We start from the raw sequence: 22578 nt of genomic DNA on the forward strand, positions 1-22578 counted from the left end.
TACTAATTTCTATACTTACTCTTTGGTTCCTGTGCAGTAGATTCCATCTACTGTAGTGCTGCTCTACTACAACACATCCTTCTACCCTGCAGTATCTATACGGAGCACTTCCTTATAACCTCCACCATATGGATTTTAACTGCTGGTATGGGAATGACTTCGTCATTAGCATCACTGCTAAACAGTTGTAATGTTTTTCACTTCATTAAACAGTAACTACGGGCAACTCCTGTGTAGAATGGCAGTCCCTGTAAATGGTCAGAATGTTAGTGTTTGCTAGCCATCCAGTATGTCCCATTAGACTGTAGTCTTTGCATCTGGCATGCATTGCCTTGCGTGGTGGTGTGAGCAAGACATGGATTAACTTTCTGATGAAAGGAAGCACAGAATATCTGGGTCAGAATCAGAAAGTATTAGCATTTGTTTGGTTTGGCCCAGAGTTATATTGTTTCCCTTCAGTTCATGGAGTATCCTGGTATGTTCTCAGGTGACCTGTGGTTCCGGTAGACTCACAGACTATTAATGATGTCATCGTTCATCTTATTAAGTTGAGGTATTTAAAAGACATGTAGATGTGGCACTTAGGGACATGGTTTATTGGTGGGCTTGGCAGTGCTAGGATAATGGTTGGGCTTGATGATCCTAAAGGTCTTTTCCAACCTGTATGATTCTATGATGGCAATTCAGAAACTGTAAGTGAAAGTCTCTCCTACAGAAAATCTGGAGCCTGTTGGAGAAGTGGAAACACTTCAGGCATGGGGAACTGTGCTTTTAAGGCACCCTGGCACAGCCCTGCTGAACATGAGTGCAGGAGTTGATGCTAGAGAAGAACTATTAGCTTCAATTTGAAACTGAAGACAGCTGAAGTCTGCCAGATTTCTCGGCCCTGCCGTAGTGTCTTGGTTCAGATCAAGTGCACTGCTGAAACAAATCTCCAGATCATTCCCACTTTTACTTGACACTTGTGGAGCAGTTCTGGAGTGTGCAGCCTGGAGTTCTTTTCAATTGAGCAACCTGAAACAGGCGCTCTTGGAGAGCAGTGACACACACCTCTGCTATTGCTGGGCATCTAGTCTTTACAAATGGAGCAGAGGAAATCTGAAGTAAACCCTGGCTTCCCTAAATATGATGATGAATTTAGGTCCATGCTACAAAATATTCCACTCTATGGATACTCATTTACTGTGCTTTAATACTAATGTAAACAAGGTGGCTAAGCAAGTCTTTTTTTTTTTTTTTTTCCTCCCCATTTATTTTTTCAGTTGCTATACCTTACATTCCGATAGTCAAAATAATTGTTCTAGGCAGGAATTGGCACATACTTGAGCCTTTAAGTAATATGATCAAATGTTGCCTTTTTTGCTTTTTTCATTACATTCAGATGAGATTTTTAGAATAAGGTCTCAGCTCCTGTTGCAACCAAACTGTTTTCATGTTTTAAAGGACTAGTTTTGCTGACAAGCCTAACGAAACAAAAATATTTTCTTCATTGTGACATTTTGTAATTTCTCCTACTGTCTCTGTGGGACATGAAGAGTATCAAAAATGATCATGTTTTTTTATATGGAAAATTACCATCTATAAATATATAATTTCCAGGGGTCCCCTTGCACCGACTGCATCTTTTCTCTTGCTTATTGAAATGACAACAGGGTACTTGTTCTGCGTTATGTTTTGTCACTTGAATTTGGTTGAAAAATATTTTCACATGCATTTTTATATTGGTGTTTGTGGATCATGAGAGCAGCTAACTCACAGGTGGAGCAGAGGAAAGTTACATTTCATCAGTCTTCAAGAATGTGGGTTTTTTCCTAGTTTGAAAAGACATGTCTATATTTTAATCTCTGCATGAGAGAAAATATTTATAATAATTCATATGAAAGTATGTCAGAATTTTAAGAAAGAAATAAAAGGTTGTTTGTGCTTTACTGTCATTTGCCCTGAATATTTAAGGTGACAACAGTTCTTCCTGCTGCGTAATTGGTGCAGAAGGAAAATGGAATTGGAAAGATGTGCCCAGGCCACAACATCAATATTCCCACCTTCTATATCTCATGTGAACAGCAACCTTAATAGATTTCTCCTTGAACTGACAGCTCTCCAGCACCAGCAGCGAGATTGGAACAAAGACAACAACCATCTTAACACATTTCCTAGCTGGAAAGAGAAAGGATATTCCTTGGAGATCATAGAAATGGGTTAATGGTAGACTTGAATGACGTAAGGATTTCCGTGCCATAATTTCGGATTTATAAAATGTTTTTTGGAACTTGGGAGTTCCCAGGTCTGCTAAGCTGTAGAAGGGGACAGCATATATCGCTGGAGAAAATCGTAAGTGCACTTGTAATAGCAAAAAAGATACAGGAGTTCTTGTTATAAACAAATGGTACTGTAATTTTTCAATAGTTAAGAAAATAAATAGGAACACAACATATGGTTTTATTCTGGTTCTGATTGTTAAACTCCTCTCAAAAGACCTAATGAACTTTCAATTTTCCTTGCACAATTAATGGCTGAAGAAGAGCCAACAACGTGCCCAGGTGACAAAGAGGGCTAATGGTATCTTGGGCTGCAATTAGAAGTGTAGCTAGCAGGTCAAGGGAGGTGATCCTTCCCATCCACTTAGCACTGGTGAGGCCACACCTGGAGTGCTGGGTCCAGTTCTGAGCTCCCCAGTACAGAAAAGATATGGAGCTACTGGAGAGGGTCTAGCAAAGGGCCACTAAGATGATGAAGGGACTGGAGCATCTCTCCTGTGAGGAGCGGGACGGTTCAGCCTGGAGAAGAGAGGGCTCAGCGGGGAGCTCATCAATGTGTATAAATACTGGAAAGGGCAGGTTAAGTACTGGTGGTGCATGGATGCTGTTGTGCTGCACACTGCCCAGTATCATCTCATTCTTTTTCACCTTTCCATTTGTGTTCACTGGCTGCCTTATATTTTATACTGAAGCTGTTACATTTTGAGGGCAAGGAAATATTTTATTCTGTTTTGTTAGCACAATAAGTATGCAGTAACTGAAAAGAATATAAATAGGAGTAATATTTATTGTGGGATATATGAAATACTTTCATATGAGTTTAGTTTTAAATACTTACGCAGTAAGTTCTAAATGCTTATTACATTGATTTTAAAAGAATATATACACAAGTTATTTCTTAAATACCGAATTTTTATTTTTTAGGAGTAATTATTTATTTTATTTCTGTAGAAGTGACTTTACTGCCAGAGTGCCACCCTGTGCATAGGTCCAGGTCAACAAGAGCTTTTGCTGTCTCTTCATGTGGGACTCCCAGAAAAGGCGTGGAGTTTGGGTTTGGCTTATTGCAGGAAAGGGGATGACTTTTCGGAGGGCTAAGAGCATACTCAGTAGGAAATTGGAATCATTACTCCCTCTGCTCCTGGTGTGAGGCATTTGGTTATTTTCTTTATTTATTATTTTTATTTATTTTTAATTAACAGTTGCCATGCTTTCTGAATGCAGATGTCTTGCATGTCGATTTGTAGCTATATCCACTGGCACACCAGTTATTTAGGCTGACCCAGATCATGTTAGTGTGAACAGGAATTAAGCATCTGTGTTTTGCCAGCACTGGTAAAAATCCTTGAGCAGTTTAAACAATACCAAATATAAGACCATAAAACAAGCTGTTTATATCAATGTATGCACAGAAATAGTATCCCTTGTCCTGATAAATTTCCCCCTGTTTCATTCATCAGCATCCCCTTTTTCCAGCATCTGGGGGTGCCACTTCTAGGTTGGTTTCTTTGGGCAGGTGAATGTTGCTTCCTATGCAGGAGCAGATGCAGCAGACTTTTTATGCTTTGCAATATATAAATGTTCTGACACACAGATGTTCTGGTAGAAATTGGTTTTGAAACTGGCTTTGAACATAGAAGCCAATATATCCATGCTATTGGCTTTGTTCTTGGGTTCAGATGTTGGTGCCAGCCAGCCAAATTATAACCTTATTACCCAACTGATAAAGTTCAAAGTCATTTCAGCCTTTCTTGGTGCAGCAGGTGACACTTCTGAGCTGATTATATGAACCTGGTCCTAGCTGGCAGGACAGTGATGCTGAGGAAGTGGCAGTCTTCTAATGGTAGCAAAGGACAATCTCAGAAGGAATTGAAACAATTATGTACCATAGTAGGTATGTAGTGAACCAGCTTGCAGATACATGATCAGTAGGAAGGTTAGTCTGTTATTACCTTGAAATGCAGACAAAATATGTGAATATCTGTAGTGAAGAAGAGGAGAGAGTCTGAAAGACAGAGGATGTGTTACAGTTGGTGGAACATGGCCTGGGGAGAAGGGACAGTCAAGTTGGGGCATAGCAGATAAGCTCAAGGAGAACCAAGTGGGTAGTGAGACCAAACAGAAAATTACTTTAACTATGTGTGGGCTGCTCTAATTAGCATACTTGAGCAGAGAGAGCCCCTTAATCACAAAGCCCCCTCCCAACAGAACATGGGTGATGACAAAAAAGAACACTACCTTTAAATGGAGTTGAGGCTCATAAGGACTAGTGAGGATTAAGTAGGACTAAATGTAATTGTAAACAATTGCTCAAGGTGTATAAAGGGGTTTACCATCTGTTAAGAGGGGTGCTAGCTTTGTGGATAACTGCCTAGCACCCATCTCTGCACAAACATGCAATAAATGATATCTCAGTTTTGTGTGTGAGATTGGCGCTTCCACAGCAGGTGAAGAACTCCATTTGTGAGACAACAGGCGCACGCAAATCAGTGTGGTGGAATCTTGGTGGGTGTTTTGTTTGTTGTGAGTTTGTGTTTTGGGGGGGTGGTTTGTTTTTGGTTTTGGTTGTTTTTTTTTTTAAGGGGTCCCTTGACTCTAGAAATTGGCAAAAGAAAACAATTCTATTCAGAGAAGTGATTAGGCAAGAAATCATTATGGAGAAGATCTAATGCTCATGCTTAATTTGGTTGTTTAAATATATTTTTACCACTTTCATTTTAGTGAGCTATTATTATTGAAGGGAGCTGGAATAGCACCATACTAAATCACCTCAGCTGGAAGCTTAAGTCACCCTTACTGGTGCTGTGTGAGGATGAGCCTGATGAATATTTTCTTTAGTGGCAGAACTGGTTTAAGAGGTTTCTGCCACACCCTTTGTCACCTCCCTAATTACGCCAGTGCAAGTCTTTGATGGCTGCTCCATAAGCTTTTATTAGTGAAATGAACTGGGTTTCAAACAAATCTCCTCCTCCTCCTCCCTTTCTCTCCCTTTTTTTTTTTTTTTTTTTTTCTCCAAACCCAGGCAATTTCATCAATTCAGTTTACAGCACCTTTTCCTTCTCCATTGCTCACAAAATCAGTTCCATTAGCTCAACAGAGGAGGTAGCAAAATTAACATCCAAAAGGATTTCCACTGTGCAAAAAATGCCTATGATAGTGGAATTTTTCCTCCTTTCTACCATACCGGGTAGCTTATCTCAGCCTGGCGGGAAATCAAGGTGCTCAGGTTTGTTTAACAAAACTGTGTTGGCTAACTCTTGATTTGTATCCCCTTTTAACATACAACTGTTTTAATGGTATTGCTGTGTCTCAACCCCCTGACTAGGAGTTCTTAAAAAGTCTTTTCTAGCAGTTTTGCTACTGTTTCACACATTTTTAGCTATGAACCAGTTTTCCTCTCTGTTCAGTGCTTTACATTCTTTTTTCTGTCTGTATTGCAGGGAAGTGTGATGGTGTGCTAAAAGGCTGGTGAGCTACCTGCCTTATCAGCCACCTTTAAAGCTGGTCCCTCCCAGTGCACATCCTATAGAAAAAGCAAAATACCTTTTCTGAAATAATTTCATTCTGAGCAGATGCTTTAGCAGGTGTAGATAAGCTCTGTAATATAACAGCTTTTTCTGATTTCTTTCATTCTGTACGGTAGATGACCTTTTGCTGGCAAATGCATGGCCCACTCAGTTGCTGTGCTGTATGTGAATTTCCTAATCAATTATTTCAATCGTAATATTGTGGGTTTGAACTCTGTGCAAGTTTCTGATCACTTTCATTGCTGCTGTGCTCTTCCTTGCAATAGGAAAAAATACTGAAGATTTACTTGTGATCTCTTCCATCACATGGATCTACCATCACCTGACACTTCCTTTTTATCTTAGAAGATAATAGACCAGTTATGAAGAAGGATGTGGAAACACAGTGGAAAATGTCAAAGGCTTACAAAAATAAGTGTAGAAATCATGCAATATTATTGACCTTCATCATCATCATATTCCAGTGAGTCATGTTGCGCTTGGAACGAATGAAAGATCCTTGCATAACTTTAATACATAGCTCGAGATTTACTTCATTTATGGGGGCATTTTGAGATTATGAGCAGATGTTAAGAGCTGACCTCTCTTCAGGGACAGTGACTCAAACCAGCAAAGGGATAAGCACATTTATTGTGTTGTGCTGCCCTGTTGGGTTTGCGCATTATGACTCTGCCATCTGAATGGGTGTGTTGCAGGGACACTGGATGTGCAGAAGAAAACCCCTTCCCTGCCCTGAGAAGCTCGGTGGTGCCGAGTAGGGCTGGTGGTGTTGCAACAGGGTCAGGGGCTAAGGGGACCTGAGGGAGCAGTGCTTAACAAAACCTGTGGTAGGAAAGAGGGAGAGGGGCACCTGGTGGGAGAAAACAGACAACACAAAAGCGTTGACTGTTTAATTTGTGAAGGGGGAGGAATGAGCTTTAATGCTGTGGATGGTGGTCCCCATCCATAGGACCAGCCCATGAAAGCAATCGTGGACAGCTGGTGTCTTGGGGAGTGCGTACCAGAGGGGCAAGAGATAGAGCCAGTGCTGCAGCCTGCATACACACCTTCCAGGCTTGTCACCATAGCCTGGGAGAGGCTGTCTGGGGAACCTTTCCAAGGGCTGTGGCACTTCTGTTTGCCTATTGCTTGCCTCACCTGATATCAGATCAATTTACAACATGCAAACATCCAACCTTTGGGGCAGCCTCTGGAGACTTCCTTCCAGGCTGAGTTACCACAACACAATTGCAGCACCTCTGCACTCTGGCACTAAATGCTCAGTTCGACGTCCTGAAAGACCTGTAAGGTGGCCACAGTTTCTGACCAGAGAGAAAACCAGTTAATGAACAGGAAGGACTGAACTATGAAGAGAACTGCTTAGATTGGTTAAAGCAGCATCTGAAAAGGAGAAAACACCCAGTGCCAGCAAGTGCCAGGCTAACACAGGGTGGAAGAGCAATATGAAATGCTTGTATGCAGTGCTGGGTTTGACATAGGCTGTTATGAGCTGGACGTTGTTCTAAGGTACCTAGAGACTCTGGAAAACAGAGTGTGATGGTATATAAAAGTGGAGGGAGAAAATATCTTACCTGGAATACAATGACTAATTCTGTGTATTTCTCTACAAAGTGATCTGGCAGGAACAATTAGACACAGATAAGATAGAAGAGTGAATAACTAAAAGAAGAAATTACACAAGAGGGATACAAACCACTGAAAAGCATAGAAAGGTGATGATCAAGCTTTTTTAGAAAGGTATGAGAGCAAAAGACTAACTTGAAAGCAAATTGAAGAGTAAATGTTTTATTGAACACATAATTGGCCTATATAACTCACAGCACTGAGATCAATGTAAAAAGATTTGAGCATTTAAAATGATTTTTAAAAATAAGCACTTTTGTAGACTACGATGACATTCGAAATTACATCAGAAGATAAAGACATTTTATGTATTTATGTAAGCGTCTAACAGTAGAAGTCCTCCAAGTCATAAGAGTGAATGACATTTAAAGAAAAAAGAAACCCTTATCTGAACAGAACTGAGACACAACTGTCTACATCTTGTGGGGTTTTGTTCTTTGTATGATCAATCAAATATGGTCTGTCTCAAAACACTGAGCTAGATGGAGCATTGATCTTACATAATTTGGTAAATCCTGATTACCTTGCACACATTTTTTTTTTTTCCTGTGAGCTTTTTTTGAAGGAATGGTCCCTCCAAGGTATGAATAGACAATAGAAGGGATTATACATGAGTAATATTTTTTTTCTCTCTTGTGTTACTTCATCTCTGAGTTTGGGTGGATTATCTGAGGGTTTGGTTTTTCAAAGGTCAGTGCTTTTAAATGGGTGATTGTTGTCTGATATTTGCATTAGACATATGAAAATACGGCATTTGAGAAATCTTGTCTGTCTTCATAATCACTAAGAGAGTTATCAGATACGCTACATGGACAAGTTAATTCTAGTCACCCATAGCAATTCTCCTTGATAAAGAGATGTCTTCATAAGTAGCCCCCTTTTTGTGAGCATCCTTTTCTCATAACAAAAAGAATATCTTAGGATTGAAATTGTAACTTATGAACATGGCAGTTTCCACTGAAGAAGGCAAATCAACATACATTTTATTATCCATTATTTATGTAGAACTAGCGTGTGCTAGTCCCACACACAGAGGGATTATAGGAGGGAATTTCCCTGAAGAGGTTACAGCACAAAGAAGCTACAAACAGGTGCAAGCGCAGAGATGGGAGGCAATAGAGCACAAGTGTCTGAAAGCAGACATGGAGTATCTTCTACCTCAGATCTGTAATTTCCTGTCTCTTAATGTATGGCTGTTGGGGTGGGGTTTTTAATGACTTTTGTACAGTGATAACTAGGATTGTATGCATTGTTAGGAAAAGTCACATAAAAGCAATTTCATACTGAGGAAAAACACAAATCCTTTTCTTTCCCACTTGCCGTAGCCTCATAAATTGTGAGTGTTTTAGCTCAAGTTTCTCAATATAATGATTCCCAGGCAGCGACTGTATCCTGAGTAGCAAGCAAACGCTGATCACCCATCCATTGCTTTTGGAAGACATCATCCTCTTACTGCTGCTGGTTGAGTGGAATGTATATTCTAACCTCAGTCTGAAACTGCTCTTTAGGGTTATAATTCCTGTAATTGTTAGCAGTTGAGGAGCAGATACACAAATCCCCTCGGCTATACCTTAAAGGATGTGACAATCTCACCAGAATGGCAGAGCAGACCTTAGAAGGTAGCATCTGCTTCAGGCACCTCAACTAATTTGTGAAATGGGGAAAGAACTTTCCTGTAGTAAAGTCTTTCTCATTCTACACTTTACTTTGAGTCTGGGTGCATATTATGTAGCACCTGGAAGGATAATGTCTGTCCTTCAGAAGGAATTATGAGAGAAGTATTGGAGAGGTAACAGAACCCTTCCTTACCAAGAAATGAGATGATTGCTGTCTGGGTCAGCACAGAGACTGGAATTAAATCACCATCAACCTGCTCTGTGCGTGATGAACTGACAAATGTGTTGGAGGTTTAGGGGTTTTTTTGTATGCAAGATACAGATGTTTGGAATTCAAATTAATGAAAGCTTGGATTAATTGTACAGTGCAAACACATATTAATTTAGGAACCTGGAGCTTGCAAGGGGCTTTCTATGTCTGCAAGCTCAATTTCTACTTGTAATGTGTAGCCTCATGATATTGCACCAAAAATAAAGTTACCAAGCTTCACTAGGCTCCATTTTAAACGTAACTGGGTTCTTTCCCCAGTACTAAAAGTGGATGGCTGCTCCAAAAATATTCTCTAAAGTTTAAAAACCTTTTTCTAATTTCTAGACTAAATTTATTCATGTTACATCAAAGCTATTTGTTTGTGTGGCGATATTATTCTTCATCTAAAGCATTTCTTTTCCCTTGATAGTACTTGTATGCTGATGTATTAACAGGGAGATGCTGTATCACTTTTCAGCCTCCATTGAGCAGTGCTGAGGAAGCCAACCACTTTTATCTTCCTCTCATAAAATAGTCTCTGTTCCCCTGATGGTTTCAGTAACGTTTCTCTGCTTTTCTTCTAGCATGAATTCATTTTTTAAGTGTAGATATACAGAATGAGGTAATTAGTCCAAATGAGGTCTGATCTGTGTCTTACTCAAGTAACACACCTCTAGTTCTGCTTTACTGAAGGCACCTTGATGTGATGGAACGACGCAATTGCCTTTTTTGTGTTTGTGTCACATGGGTCAGTTCTGGATGCCCTATGATCTTCTCCAAACACACATCTTTCTTCTCTTCCAAACTTTGAGTTGATTGTCACAAAGTGCTTTCAGAAAAACTAAGCAGCTGGGGCTGGTCATCATATGATGTGAGATAGGGAAAGATAACAGAGTAGGAGAAAATGGGTAGTTGTTGAAGCAGGAGAATATCACAAGGGTTGTTCCTTGAAGGCCTCTGTTGGAGCTTGTAGTGTTCAACATGTTCATAAATGACCTGGAAGAGGGAGGTAAAAAAGTTTAGCAAAGACACAAAATTATTTAAGGCAGTAAGGAGGATGCAAGAGCCACAGGGCAGCAGCACAATAAAATGGCATGTTGAAATGAGTGTGGATAAAATGTGAAGTCATGCTCACTGCAAAACCAGTCATAGTTTTACATATGAAGTGATGGGATCTGCATTGGTGGCTCTCTGGATACCTCTGAGGGGCAAGATTCTGGGGTTTTGATAGACAGGGCCAAGAAAGCGTCAGTTCAGTGGTAGTCAGAAATGCCAGTCAAATGTCCAGCTTTTTTAGGAATGAAGTAGGACACAAGGTGAGAAACCTCTGCAAGCTTCATAAATCTGATTCAGCTGTGTCTGCTGTGCAGTTATGATCGGTTATCTTAGAGCAGATAAAGCAAACAGAAGGTGAGCAAGAAAAAAAGCCATTAATTAATACCATTTTCTGGAGTTCAAAAGACTGAGCTTTGGTAAATTATTCATAGTGCCATTAAAATTCAAAAACAACTGAAGTTTCCTATTGGGTTAGCTAACATAGAGAAACTACACCTCGTGTTTCTTCTCTAAGACATTGTACGTTGTAATGGTAAGATGTTTTGCCTGCCTTTCATTGTCTGGAGGTGTCTCTATGCATCTTAAATAAAAGAAAAATTTCCTTTTCTTACTCTGCTGGAAAACTTAAGAGCAATGTTTTTACTGTTAAATTCATTATGGCAGAGGGGAGATCTCTGGTGTTCATATAAAACCTGCAGGGGCTGGTAGAGCAGGGGACCAGGCAGGGGGTTCCCAGGAGCCCTCAGGGTATGTCTGCCCAGCCCAGTGTTGCACCGGGCAAGCTGGGCAAGTGCAGAGTGAGCCCAGTGCAGAGATCAGAACCAGCATAACCCTGTATGCACTGGGCTCTGCCTGGGCTCCTCAAGATAGCTAGCTGCAGCAGCTCTGGAAAATGCCTTGTACAGCACTAACGTAACCTGAATGAGCTGGCAGATTTGGGGCTGCAGAATTACTAGGGTCTGTCTGCACTTGCTTGGCTTGGTATCGCCTTAGATTGCCCGAACCAAATTTCAAGAGATTTCCTCTTCCTTGCAGCAGTGAAAACAAAATGCTCATTTTTTGGTTGGCAAACAGAAGAAAGCATTCCTGGTTTATGCTGGATTTACTGTTCTGTGCCTGTGATTTACGTTTGGAACCAGGCTGTCTGGCGGAGTGTGCTTTGGCAGCATAGCTGCTTGCGCTGGGTACCAGTGTAATTGCACACGTTTGTGGAATTTAGATTGCTGGCCGTGATCAGCCTTACACCAGCGGGTGCATTCCTGCACTCCGCGCTTATCGTTGTTGATAACTTCTAGCGTTATCTGCCTAGGCAAAAATCCAGCCACGGTGGTTAGATTCCAGGACTTTTGCTGTGAAATTGTTTGATCTGCTTTTAGATATCCTCTGATGGATTATCGTCTAAACAACTTGCGGAAGCATGGAAGTATATGGCATGGAATGCTGATGATAATTACAATACTTCTGTGTAATTAAAATGATTTTCACAGAAGGTCTTGGAGTGTGTTACAAGTAGATATAGGAGCATTTTTCTGTAGTGTGGATTATTGCACTTGACAAGGCAGGTAAAGGAAGTTACCTCACTTTTTAAATCTGAACAAATAATTCAGCAGGAAAACCCAGCATAAAACAGAGATCTCCTGGCATAGGTTTCCCACTCCTGACTAGGCATTACTTCCTTCTCCAAAAAAAGCATTTATACAGTTACATTCACAATTTTGAAATACAAAATATTTTTTCAGAATATTTACTTGCTTATTGCTAGTACTTAGGCTTTGTTTGCCTGCTTAAAACAGACCTTTCAACAGCATTTTTCAAGAATAGCAGAATTCAGAATTAGCAATAGCGAAGCATTTACTTTTTTTTTTTCTTCATACAACATAGCCAATATCAAATTGGTACATGGGCTCTCAGCTTTAGCTCAACCTATGCCTCCTCTGCTTTATTCCAGGTTATGGACACACAGTGCCTTTATCTGATGGAGGAAAGGCCTTCTGCATCATCTACTCAGTCATCGGGATCCCATTTACACTGCTTTTCCTGACAGCAGTGGTACAGCGCATCATTGTATATGTCACCAGGCGGCCTGTGCTGTATTTCCACATTCGCTGGGGCTTCTCCAAGCAGGTTGTTGCAATCATCCATGCTATAGCCCTTGGGTTCATCACTGTCTCATGCTTCTTCTTAATCCCAGCAGCAATATTCTCTGTTTTGGAAGATGACTGGAATTTTTTGGAATCTTTTTACTTTTGTTTCATTTCGCTGAGCACCATTGGCCTCGGAGACTATGTGCCAGGAGAAGGCTACAATCAAAAATTCAGAGAGCTGTATAAAATTGGGATTACATGTAAGTTTCAAACTAACCAGCTAAATAAAAGACATTTTATAAAAAAAATAAGAAAAAAGAACCACAGCAAAAGAAAACCCAAAAAACCAGACTTTCCCTCTCCATTTTGTGGATGGTGATTGTTTTGGGAGGTGTTGGCTAGCAAACTGAGCATTGTAGGTAGCTGCACAAAGAAGAAACCTTTAAATAAAGTCAGTTTTCTCAGTTAAGAAAGAAAAACCTAAAACCAAAATTCCATTGTGCTAGTACATAGCTACTTACTCTTATTAATAGTAGAAAAAAATGCTCACATTACTGTTCTGGAAATGGTTATGAGCATCTTGGGCTAAGATTTCAGTGCATCAAAGAGCCAGGAGGATGGTTCTTGTAACCTAAGGTCACCTCATAAGGGGAGATGACTGGCGGGCAAAGGCGAATCAAGGAGCAATGGGAAACGAGACAGAACAGTGAAGTTTCTGACTTCACCGTTGTAACAGATGGGAGCTGAAGCTGGCAGTGGTACATACCGGCTGTCAAAGAGACAAGTAGACTGAGATGATAGCAAAGCAAGACCACGAATGTTTAAATTTAATTGTTTCATTATGTTTGACACAGAAGAGGCGATCAAACTTTGTGTTGGCATTCTGAATGAATGTATGCCGAGGGCAATATTCTCCAGTGACACTGTTTTGAAGCATCCTGGTTTCTGATAGGGCTTTAGTCTGCACAGTCCTAGGTCATCAGACACACCAGTTAAACGATCTAAATGGCCAAAACAAACCTTTCCTGTCAGGTCCATTTTTTTAGGCTGGTATGTGTTTATCTGTACTCCTGTGCATGATCCAGCAATCTTAATGTAGGCAAAGGGTCCACTAACTTGCTTTTGTGTTTCACCTGAAGAAAGACTGGGCCTTACATTTTCATTCCTTGAAGCAGGGCATGAACTAGCCAGCAGAACACTTAATTTTATTCTCCTGCCAGGCCTGTTGTCATTGCAGACTTTACCACTCTACCTGTCGTGTTTATTTTACCAGCAGTAGCTTTTAATTATTACTCTGCTGATCTGCAGAGTTGACTTGGGGATGCTAAATGGTGAAGTGAATGGAGAAAGTGATGCCTAGTAAAGGCCTTGTAAAAATTCTAGCTGTTCTGAAAACTCAAAATCAGAAGAAAACATTATGGCTCAGATTATCCTTTTTCAAACTTTGGGAGGTGTTGGCTAGCAAACTGAGGAACACTTCCTAGAACACTTAGGAAGCTGCTGAAAATACTAAAAGGAAAAAGTAGCTTTTAGGCAAAGTTATGACTCTAGAATATTTAATTTCAGCAGTTTTTAAGGTCATAACTTTTAAAATATTCTTTTTATTCTTCATGTGAACAATTCAAGGAACCAAACAGGGTGTATAAAATGCTTTCTCTTGCTGAACCTAAATTTTCTTCAACAAAAGTTTTGGAGTTCTACATCAGAAAATACAGGAGTGCTACAGGCTTTTCAAGGATTTCTAGGAGAACACAAGTCCTTTTCTAAATCAAGCGCTGATCAGCTGACTGAGTTTGAGATAATTACAAAATTCGCACTGCAGATTTATAGATGTCTTTTAGTTGGCATAGCTTTGTCACTTCTTCCTTGTGTTAATGCATAGCTCCCATTTGATGTCATGAGGTGAAGCTTAAAAACAATTCATAAATTTTAGCTGTAGTGCTGTTTTAGATCAGTACATGATATTGCAAGATTGATTTAATGGTACTCCTGGAAGGAGGAGGAGTGTGTTATTGTCAGTGAATGATCTGTAACTACAGGTGAAATATTTATGCCTTTAGGTAACAGAACAGTGACCATATGTAGATTATAATAATTAATCTGTGCTGATCTTTCAGCACATTTAATGTTCAGCCTTTGGATAAGCATGTTGTACTAATAATTACATGCTTAGCTTGTGCTTGATTTACTCATTGAAATCATAAAACATTCAAGTAGTCATGCTCTTCATTAAATTGTAATGATCAGTAGAAGGGGTCTGATGAAACATTGTGATTAAGAAATGCTCACTTTTAACACCTTCCCTCAAATTCTAGATGCATATGTTTGGATAGGCGGAAGAAAAAAAAAAAGCAGTAGGCTGTTAAACATGCAAAACTCCATTTCCAAAAGTCTCAGTCTATAAGAGCTGACTAATACCTTTAAAAAAGTCAGTATACCACCAAAGTCATCAGTAATATCATTTAAGTAATGTTTCCAGGTTTGGATAGTTTATGTATGTTAGTAAAGCATTGCAAATAATCTTCAGGGTGTCATCAGACAACTTTGTCAGGTTTTTAAAATACCAGCAGTAATTTTACAGTAATTTTTTATTTTTATTTTGTTGGGTTTGTACATATTTCTAGCTGCTTTGTTTTCCACTCATTGCAGGGTGTCAGATATCTTGTTATAACTTTGAAGGAAAATAATTCAAAAGTTTTCATGAAATCTTAAGTGGTGTCCTGCTAAACTGGCACAAACAACAAATAACCATAATTAGCAGCCATATTTTTACTTCTATTTGTAACATGTAGGAATATTAAGGGGGAAAAAAAAACCTTTTGAAGAGCACTTAATCAGGAAGGTTGTAAGTAAGTGGGGGAGCATGGATATAGTAAATTTTAGTATTCCGTTTCATTAAGACCTTTACATATTTTTCTCTTATACATTTGTAACAATTAAAGCCCCTAGAGGGTCTTGTTGATTGTAGAACGTAAAAGGAAGAAAAGGACTGGACAGTCCGAAGTGGGTTACAGAGCTCTGAAACTGCGTCATAAAGAAAATTAACATACAGTTCAGAGGTGTTGGGTGGGAAAAGTTACAGAGTTAAAATTGTTCCAACTACACTTAATTTGCTAATAATTAAAATACTTTGGTTTTGGTGTTTTGTTTTGGTTTTTTTTTGCACCTAGGTTATCTGTTGCTGGGCCTTATCGCAATGTTGGTGGTTCTGGAGACTTTCTGTGAACTCCATGAGCTCAAAAAGTTTAGGAAGTTGTTTTATGTGAAGAAGGACAAGGAAGAGGACCAAGTGCATATTATGGAACATGACCAGCTCTCCTTCTCTTCCATCTCAGACCAAGCAGCTTCCATGAAGGACGATCAGAAGGCAAACGAACCTTTTGTGACTTCCCAGTCCCCAACTTCCAATGACAGCTCTCTAAACAATTAATACAGGCGTATCCATACCGTTGTTTTGGTGCATTTATGCTACTTACCATAAGAAGTAGAATGCCCCCCTCCCCCTTTTTTTTTTTTTTTTTCCTAAAAATATAAAAGCTGGAAGACTGTGCTACTTTGACAAAGATTCATGGCTTCTGATATAGAAAAGACTTCTGGGGAAAAATGTGGGAGCCACCCTGGGATCAGGGAAAAAACAATGTAGGATGTGGCTGGGAACATGAAGCCCTTTTGCTCGAGGGATAAGGAGTTAGGTGTACCACTTTCAGAGGTGCCAGAGGGAAAGGCTTGCACAAGCAGCTTCATCCAACATGGTTAGGTAGGCCTTCGCTGACATCCAACTCGTTTAGTTGCACACCGAATCTTATGGCTGGGTGACACAGCAGATTGTGGGATGTGCACTTTTGATTGTCAGAAATGTAGTCACATATTTAATCCAAACACACCAAATATCTTAATCTGGAAAACATTTCCAGAGCAATATCTATAGGTATGCTGGAGGAGAGAGTATCTAAATCATCCCTCTATTACCCAGTAACTTGTAAGTGCAAATAATGATTCTAGGAATTAAAAAGCAAGGCTCCAGTCACTCCTTTGCCCATGCCATTTACATTTGTATTTCCTATTTCCTTAAAAGGTCCCCTAATAACAAGAAAAATGTTGTCCTGAAGAGAGTGTGCCTTGAGTCTTCCATGCTGTTTGTATGAAATACTTTTGTAACCTCGAGAGATAGCAAGACCAATTCAAAGTGCTGAGTGAGATGGGATTGTAGGCAAGGGAGACAGCTGCATTTCAGTCCTCTGCCCTCTGGAATGGGCAGCAGGGTTTTTTGGCTATGTGGAATGGAAGGAAAAAGAGTAAGCATACGGCACAATTGGCATAGTCATGTGCTTATGGCATTCTCCTAGTAGATGGCTGAAGTCTGTTCAGTAGAAGGACTCGATGCTGTTCCTTCCACAGTCCAACCCTGTGTATGCTCTCTGCTGAGCAGGTATGTGAGCGGAGGAATGGAAATAGTGTCACGTTTGACCATAGCCCCTTTTTTTTTTGCTTTTCTAACTAGTACTCAGAGCACTTTGGAGGAGAAGGGAATGTTTCAGGGCAAAACAATTTTTCAGTTTTTCATACGGCAGGAAAAAAGGAAAAATGTCACATTTGGTTCAGATGGAACCGAAATTTTTTCCCCTTGGGAAAAGTCACTACAAAGTCAAGATCTTGCTCAACTTCTGAAGCTGGAACCTCTTTGGCTCTAACAAGAGAGGTGTTTTAGTCCAGCTACCAGTCACTGTGCTGAATGCAGGGACCTTAGAGTGAATTTCAGTGAGCAGGAGATGAGACTTAAGTGGTTGTAGTACTCTCTCTTCTGGCCTTAAGAATCTACGATATGGGAATCATGATAATGCTTTGCAATGAATAAAAGATCTGGAGCACAAATAGCCATATTAGGACAGCCTCCCACATAGGACTAGTGTAGAGGAGAGCCTTTTCCCTGCAGTGCAAGCATGCCAGATTGCCTGTAATTTGGCTTTTAGTGTATAGAGCTGAATAATATTTTACTGTAAAAGAAAAAAGATGCAGTGTGTCTAGATTTAGCGCACATGGGAAAAATACTTGAAAGTAAATAACCCAAAATATACTGTGTTTGAGCTTAATTATAGCTAGCTTCAAACAGGTTTTATATCTTTACTGGAAAAACTTACTTTAGGGTTAAATCAGCTGAAAATCTTCAATTAAAATTTATATTTATAGAAAACCAGAGCTAAAGGTTTTGGTTCTTTTGGGTTTTATAGATCAGGTGAGAGCATACTGCGTTTGCATGTTCCCAGGAAAGTGGCTATTTTTATACTGCTTAAGTTAACACAGTTCTATTTATAATTAATGTTAACCAATATATATGTACATATATACATAAATATATTTATATACTGTACATATACCATAAATCACCAGAGTTTAACAGATTTAAGAATGGCATTTTAGATAATTTTTTCCCTATGCTTCTCTTTATACACTCAGTTATCGAAAACTATCGCATTAAAATGACGCTGACATAAAACAATGAGTACTGTACTACAAGAAACATTTATACTGTTTTTTTGAGTGGAATTTTATTGATTGTTTTCAGTACCTTAAAATTCAAGATTTCTTTTAATTTCAGTGTAACATTAAGCTCTAAAGGACATGCACAGATGCTAAATGATTTACAAAGTTAACTTTGCAGCGTGTACACAATTGCAAAATGTAGACACGTGAAATGAAAGCACAGAATTCAAAGCAGAAGCGATAAACTAAGCAGTATGCTGTGATGTGGGTGAGTATTTGTTATTTTAAACTTAAATAAAAAGTCTGGCTTTTGCCTGCCTGCACTACGAAGTGGGGAGTATTTTCTTTAGCAGTGTGTGTGCATGCCCATACTGTGTAAAACTCTTGTCTGCGCTTGTCAAGATCATACACCCTTTAATTAGCCTTCCTCAACTCAAGAAGGGACCGTTAATGCCAGAGTATGTGAGTGTGGTACCTAACTTTGATATTAATTGTAGCTTAGTAATGTTTTGATTATTCCTATAGAAAAAAAAGCATTCCAAAATGTGTGTGTTCCAGGTGCTGACTGATTATGGCGAGTAACAAATAGTGGCAGAACATTTATCTTGTCTTGATAATCTAACTACAATATTTGAGGAAATCCAAAAAACTGTCATGGCAGATTATCCATACCACTGATGCAAATAATGGCTTTAATTTGCTACAGCTTTTACATCTTCATGTGAAGCCAATGCACAAGATAAGAGTAGTTAAAACTGGAATCCAAATTAGAAGGAGAAAGATTATTGTGCAAGAACGTTAGTATAAAGTGCCTATCTTTCCTAGAGGCAAACTGCAAAGTGGGTGCATGCAAACCCAGATGGAGAGCATGGGTCATAAAAAAATAGTGCTGAAACAAAAGTTACAAGAGGGAGTTAGAAATGTGAGCAAATTACTTGTACACAGAAGAGAATCGCTTGGGTCCTCTCCTCACTCTCTGTCTTCAATTGATCGAGGCATATATCCCATTATTAGCTTTATTCCCGTGCTACAGCTGACATTTGCCATCTTCTCTTTGTCTTTCAGTCATTAAATATAAATGTGGTTTACTATTATTTCAAATGAAAGAATTGGTGGGCTATTCAGTTGTGTTGGGGGAAAGAAAATTGAAGAACCCACTTGAGTTTTGATCTTGGAGTTGAATGTCAGCCACATTTGTCCCTTTGAGAGCATCTCCTCTTCCCTAAGAGCTTGTTCCCAAGGTTCACCAATGGCACCTGGTATGGCTGAACATAAGAGTTGCTGAAGGTTGAAATGAGTAATTTTCAAAGTAGGCAACTTCAGAGACTTGAGTGGTTTGCAGCTTTAATGCCAGCACTACAAAAGCTGTTTAGGGTGTTTATCTCAGAGTAATTGCATAAGAGCAGCAGTTCTGGATTATATCAAGCGTGTCCAGTCCGGTATTTTATTTCTGGCGATGGCCAAGAGCAGACATGTGAGCTTATGTAAGGAGAGGGCTAGCATGTAGCAACAGTTCTGCAGAATATTCTTCCAGCTCCCAGCGATGTGCAGCTCTGTATCGATAATGTCTAGGAGGTATGGGAAGTCAGCGTAGGTGTGACACGTAGATGATGTGCTACTCTGATGCACCTGCTTTCTGTGTCGGTTGGTATGAGACTGTCCCTCACAGAATCAAATGAAGATTACCTGTTTCCCACAAAGCAGTTTCAAGTGCTTTGCAGTGACCAGGTGGGGTAGCACTAACACTGCATGAGATGATCTCTTGAAAAAGGGAAGAAAGGAAGGGGAAGGCTTTTTACGTGCCGTTACTTGGACATTGCTGTCTTCTTGGTAGGTAGAAATGTACACAGAACCTCTTTGCCAATGCTAGATCTTGCAGCTCCGCCTTACCATTTGCTTTCTAAATAGTAGTCAGAAATGTACAAGATGAGCCATGAGCTGCTGAAAACATCACTGCCCTAATGTTACTACATTATTACTCATTTTCTAGATTCTGCTTTCTACCAAAGCAAAATAAACTGGAAGCAGTGCTCTTCTACCTACGCACTGGTACAAAAGAATAGGGTTTCTCTTCTCTGCGCTGCTAATTGTCATTATTGTAGTGTGTATCAAGGCAGCCAAAACAAGTGTGTATCTTCATGTTGCTTGTTTCAAACAGAAATGGTAACTTTTGAAATCATGGTGACTAGCTCTGCAAATTCACATGCTCACTAATGCGTATTAGGCACTTGATGTGTGTCATTTTTAATGCCTACAGAGTTAGTCTCATCACTTCCTAAGTTACCATTCTACTTGCTTTTTATCATGGATTTCTCGTCCCAATTATCTTCAAAGGTCATCATGTTGCCACTGATTATGAGTGCTGGGATGCAGTTATTTTGCTGGTGATGATGCACGTTTGTCAGAGCTGTTGCCTCAGCTGACAACAGGACTACCTCATGTGTGGCAGTTGAGGCCAAATGATAGATTTAGATAATGAGGAGGGACAGTGTGGCTGGGAGCAGGTGCACGGGCTGACAGCCAATGTCAGGACAAAATCATCCTGGCAGACTGCTAAGTGACCACATAGTTTTCACCAGGCTTCATTGCCTGTCGCTAGGAATAAGAGGAAAATGCTTCCAGAGGAAGGAAGGAGGAAAGGACATTGCCAAAAGTTATCTGAAACAAAGTTCAGCAGAATTAGCTTTTTCACCATTTGTCTATAGTCTGCAGCTCTCTGTTACTTCAGTTGCACTGTATGTGTTACAAATCAGGAAAACGGTTTGGCATTTTCCCAGTGTAGATGGTCCCTGTGCTCCCTGAATAACATAACAAGTCATGCTTGTTATCTTAACAAGTTTTCCTGTATGAAATTCACTGAGTGCTCAGACCCGTGAGCAGGAGTGTAAGTCAGTGTCACTGCTGAAACGTTCCAGGGGCAAATGTGGCTCAGGGTGCTGCCTGGCCGTGGGGCTGCCTCCCTTTTTAGAGTCCAGGCTGTCTGGAACGAGAAAAGTGAACCCTCTGCCTTCAAAAGTGAGAAACCCACCCTCCTGGGAGGCTCAAAGCTCCCCCAACCTGTTCTGTGCTGATCCCAGAGGTCTTGTAGTTTTGAGCATATAGTATATATGTGCAAGTACCTGGAGTAGCACATAGAATTGCGACTCGGTTTCTCTATGCCTAATTTTTTTGAGACTGTTCAACCCACTCAGCCTTCTGAATTTATCTTCCCCGTTTAAGAATGTGACTCACAATAGCTGCTGGCTGTCCCTCAGGGCTCACCAGTGCCTAACTGGGCCACTTCAGCAAGCAGTGAGGTGAGATTAGAGGCGAGACCAGAAGGGACTCGTATGTCATCTGTCCTAAGGAGTGGTGATGGGAAAAGGTGAGGGGTAGTCACTGGGAAAGCCCCATCCTTGCCCGTAAGTATGTGTTAACTTTAGCTGCAGCCACCAGTAAATGTACTAGTTTATTTCTAAAACTAGTTCCAATGTCTTGCATGTAAAGACTTTATGATTCACCCGGCTGCACTCTACATCAGCCAGAGTTCATGCTGCTAGTAACGTAGGGACTATAAAAACTAATAGCTCATCTAGAAGAATTAAATTATTTTTCTTTTGAAGTACATTGTTTCTGTCCTTCTGGGCATTATTTAGACTTTGATTTTATTCTGACCTGCAATTCCAAGTTATCCTACAACTGTAAAGCATCTGTCTCAGCTGTGCATGGGCAGAAATCAGCACGCTTGCATAAACAGAAGACAGCAAACTGTAGTATCAGTTTAAATAGGAATTAGTGGATTCTAATTCTGCATTCCGGGGCTGGTTTCCTGCATATGGACAAAGATCTGTTAAATTTGTTTAGCAATTGGCAGCTGTGATTTGATGCATGCTTTCTGAACAGAGATGCAAAAAGTATTGATGTCCAGTAATAAAGTACAATTACCACCTTTGGGATTAAGTCTCCCAAATGTTTAGTTGGCTGCTTTTGGAGATTAATCCTATTTGCAGGAGGTAATAAGGCCTTGTTTGAAATTTAGTATGCAAAAATTAAAATCCATAATCCATTTAACTCAAATTCCTTCTGCATGTTCAGAGAAAAGAAACAATCAATACAGAACAGATGACCTTATTTCATACTCTACCTCCCAGGGAGCATGACCTGGTACTGCTGACCCATGCTCAGAGAAAAAAGAACTGGCTTTCCAGGGTCGTACGGAACATGGAGGCAGGCAGTCTTTGCCCCAGGAAGGCTTGCAAGCAACATCCCCGGCCCCAAAAAGATGGGGCTTCCCGGGGGAGAGCAGCCTTCATGGGATACAAGAGGAGAGACCACAGCTGCTCTCAGGCCAAAGGTAAATAGCAAAGACTGCCAAGAAAGGAGGGGACACGGTGGGATTTGGAGGGAGCAAGGGCGTACAGCCTGCCCCAGCCCCTGGGGAAGGATCTGCACCTGCTGCAATGTGAAGAAAGGAAGGAAATAATTTGATATCAGGGTTATCAAATTGGGGCGTGGGAGTGTTGTTTTTTGAAGTTACTTTTAATCTTCCACGCTGAGTTGGGGGAGGGGGCTTTGAAGTTTACTGCAAAGAGAAGTAGGAACTAATGAATCTGTAAAAATTAGATGTTCAGAGAAAAGATGCATTTCTGTGTTTTTAAAGGCAGAAGCAACCCTTGTGATGCTCGTCCCTGACCTCTTGCAGGA

The 22578-nt window shown here is 40.2% G+C and overlaps 1 protein-coding gene across 1 annotated transcript in view; it reads left to right on the top strand.

Moving 5' to 3' along the window:
- Nucleotides 1–18218, top strand: part of KCNK1 (potassium two pore domain channel subfamily K member 1) — a 35453-nt gene extending 17235 nt beyond the window's left edge. Inside the window, exons 2-3 of the mRNA XM_005436580.3 lie at nt 12279–12674; nt 15585–18218. Of these exons, the coding sequence (XP_005436637.2) occupies nt 12279–12674; nt 15585–15844 (656 nt within the window). The 3' untranslated portion in view covers nt 15845–18218. The remainder of the gene's footprint in view (nt 1–12278; nt 12675–15584) is intronic.
- Nucleotides 18219–22578: the final 4360 nt, after the last annotated feature.

Source organism: Falco cherrug, chromosome 6 (genome assembly GCF_023634085.1).
Source record: "Falco cherrug isolate bFalChe1 chromosome 6, bFalChe1.pri, whole genome shotgun sequence".
NCBI classification, from domain to species: domain Eukaryota; kingdom Metazoa; phylum Chordata; class Aves; order Falconiformes; family Falconidae; genus Falco; species Falco cherrug.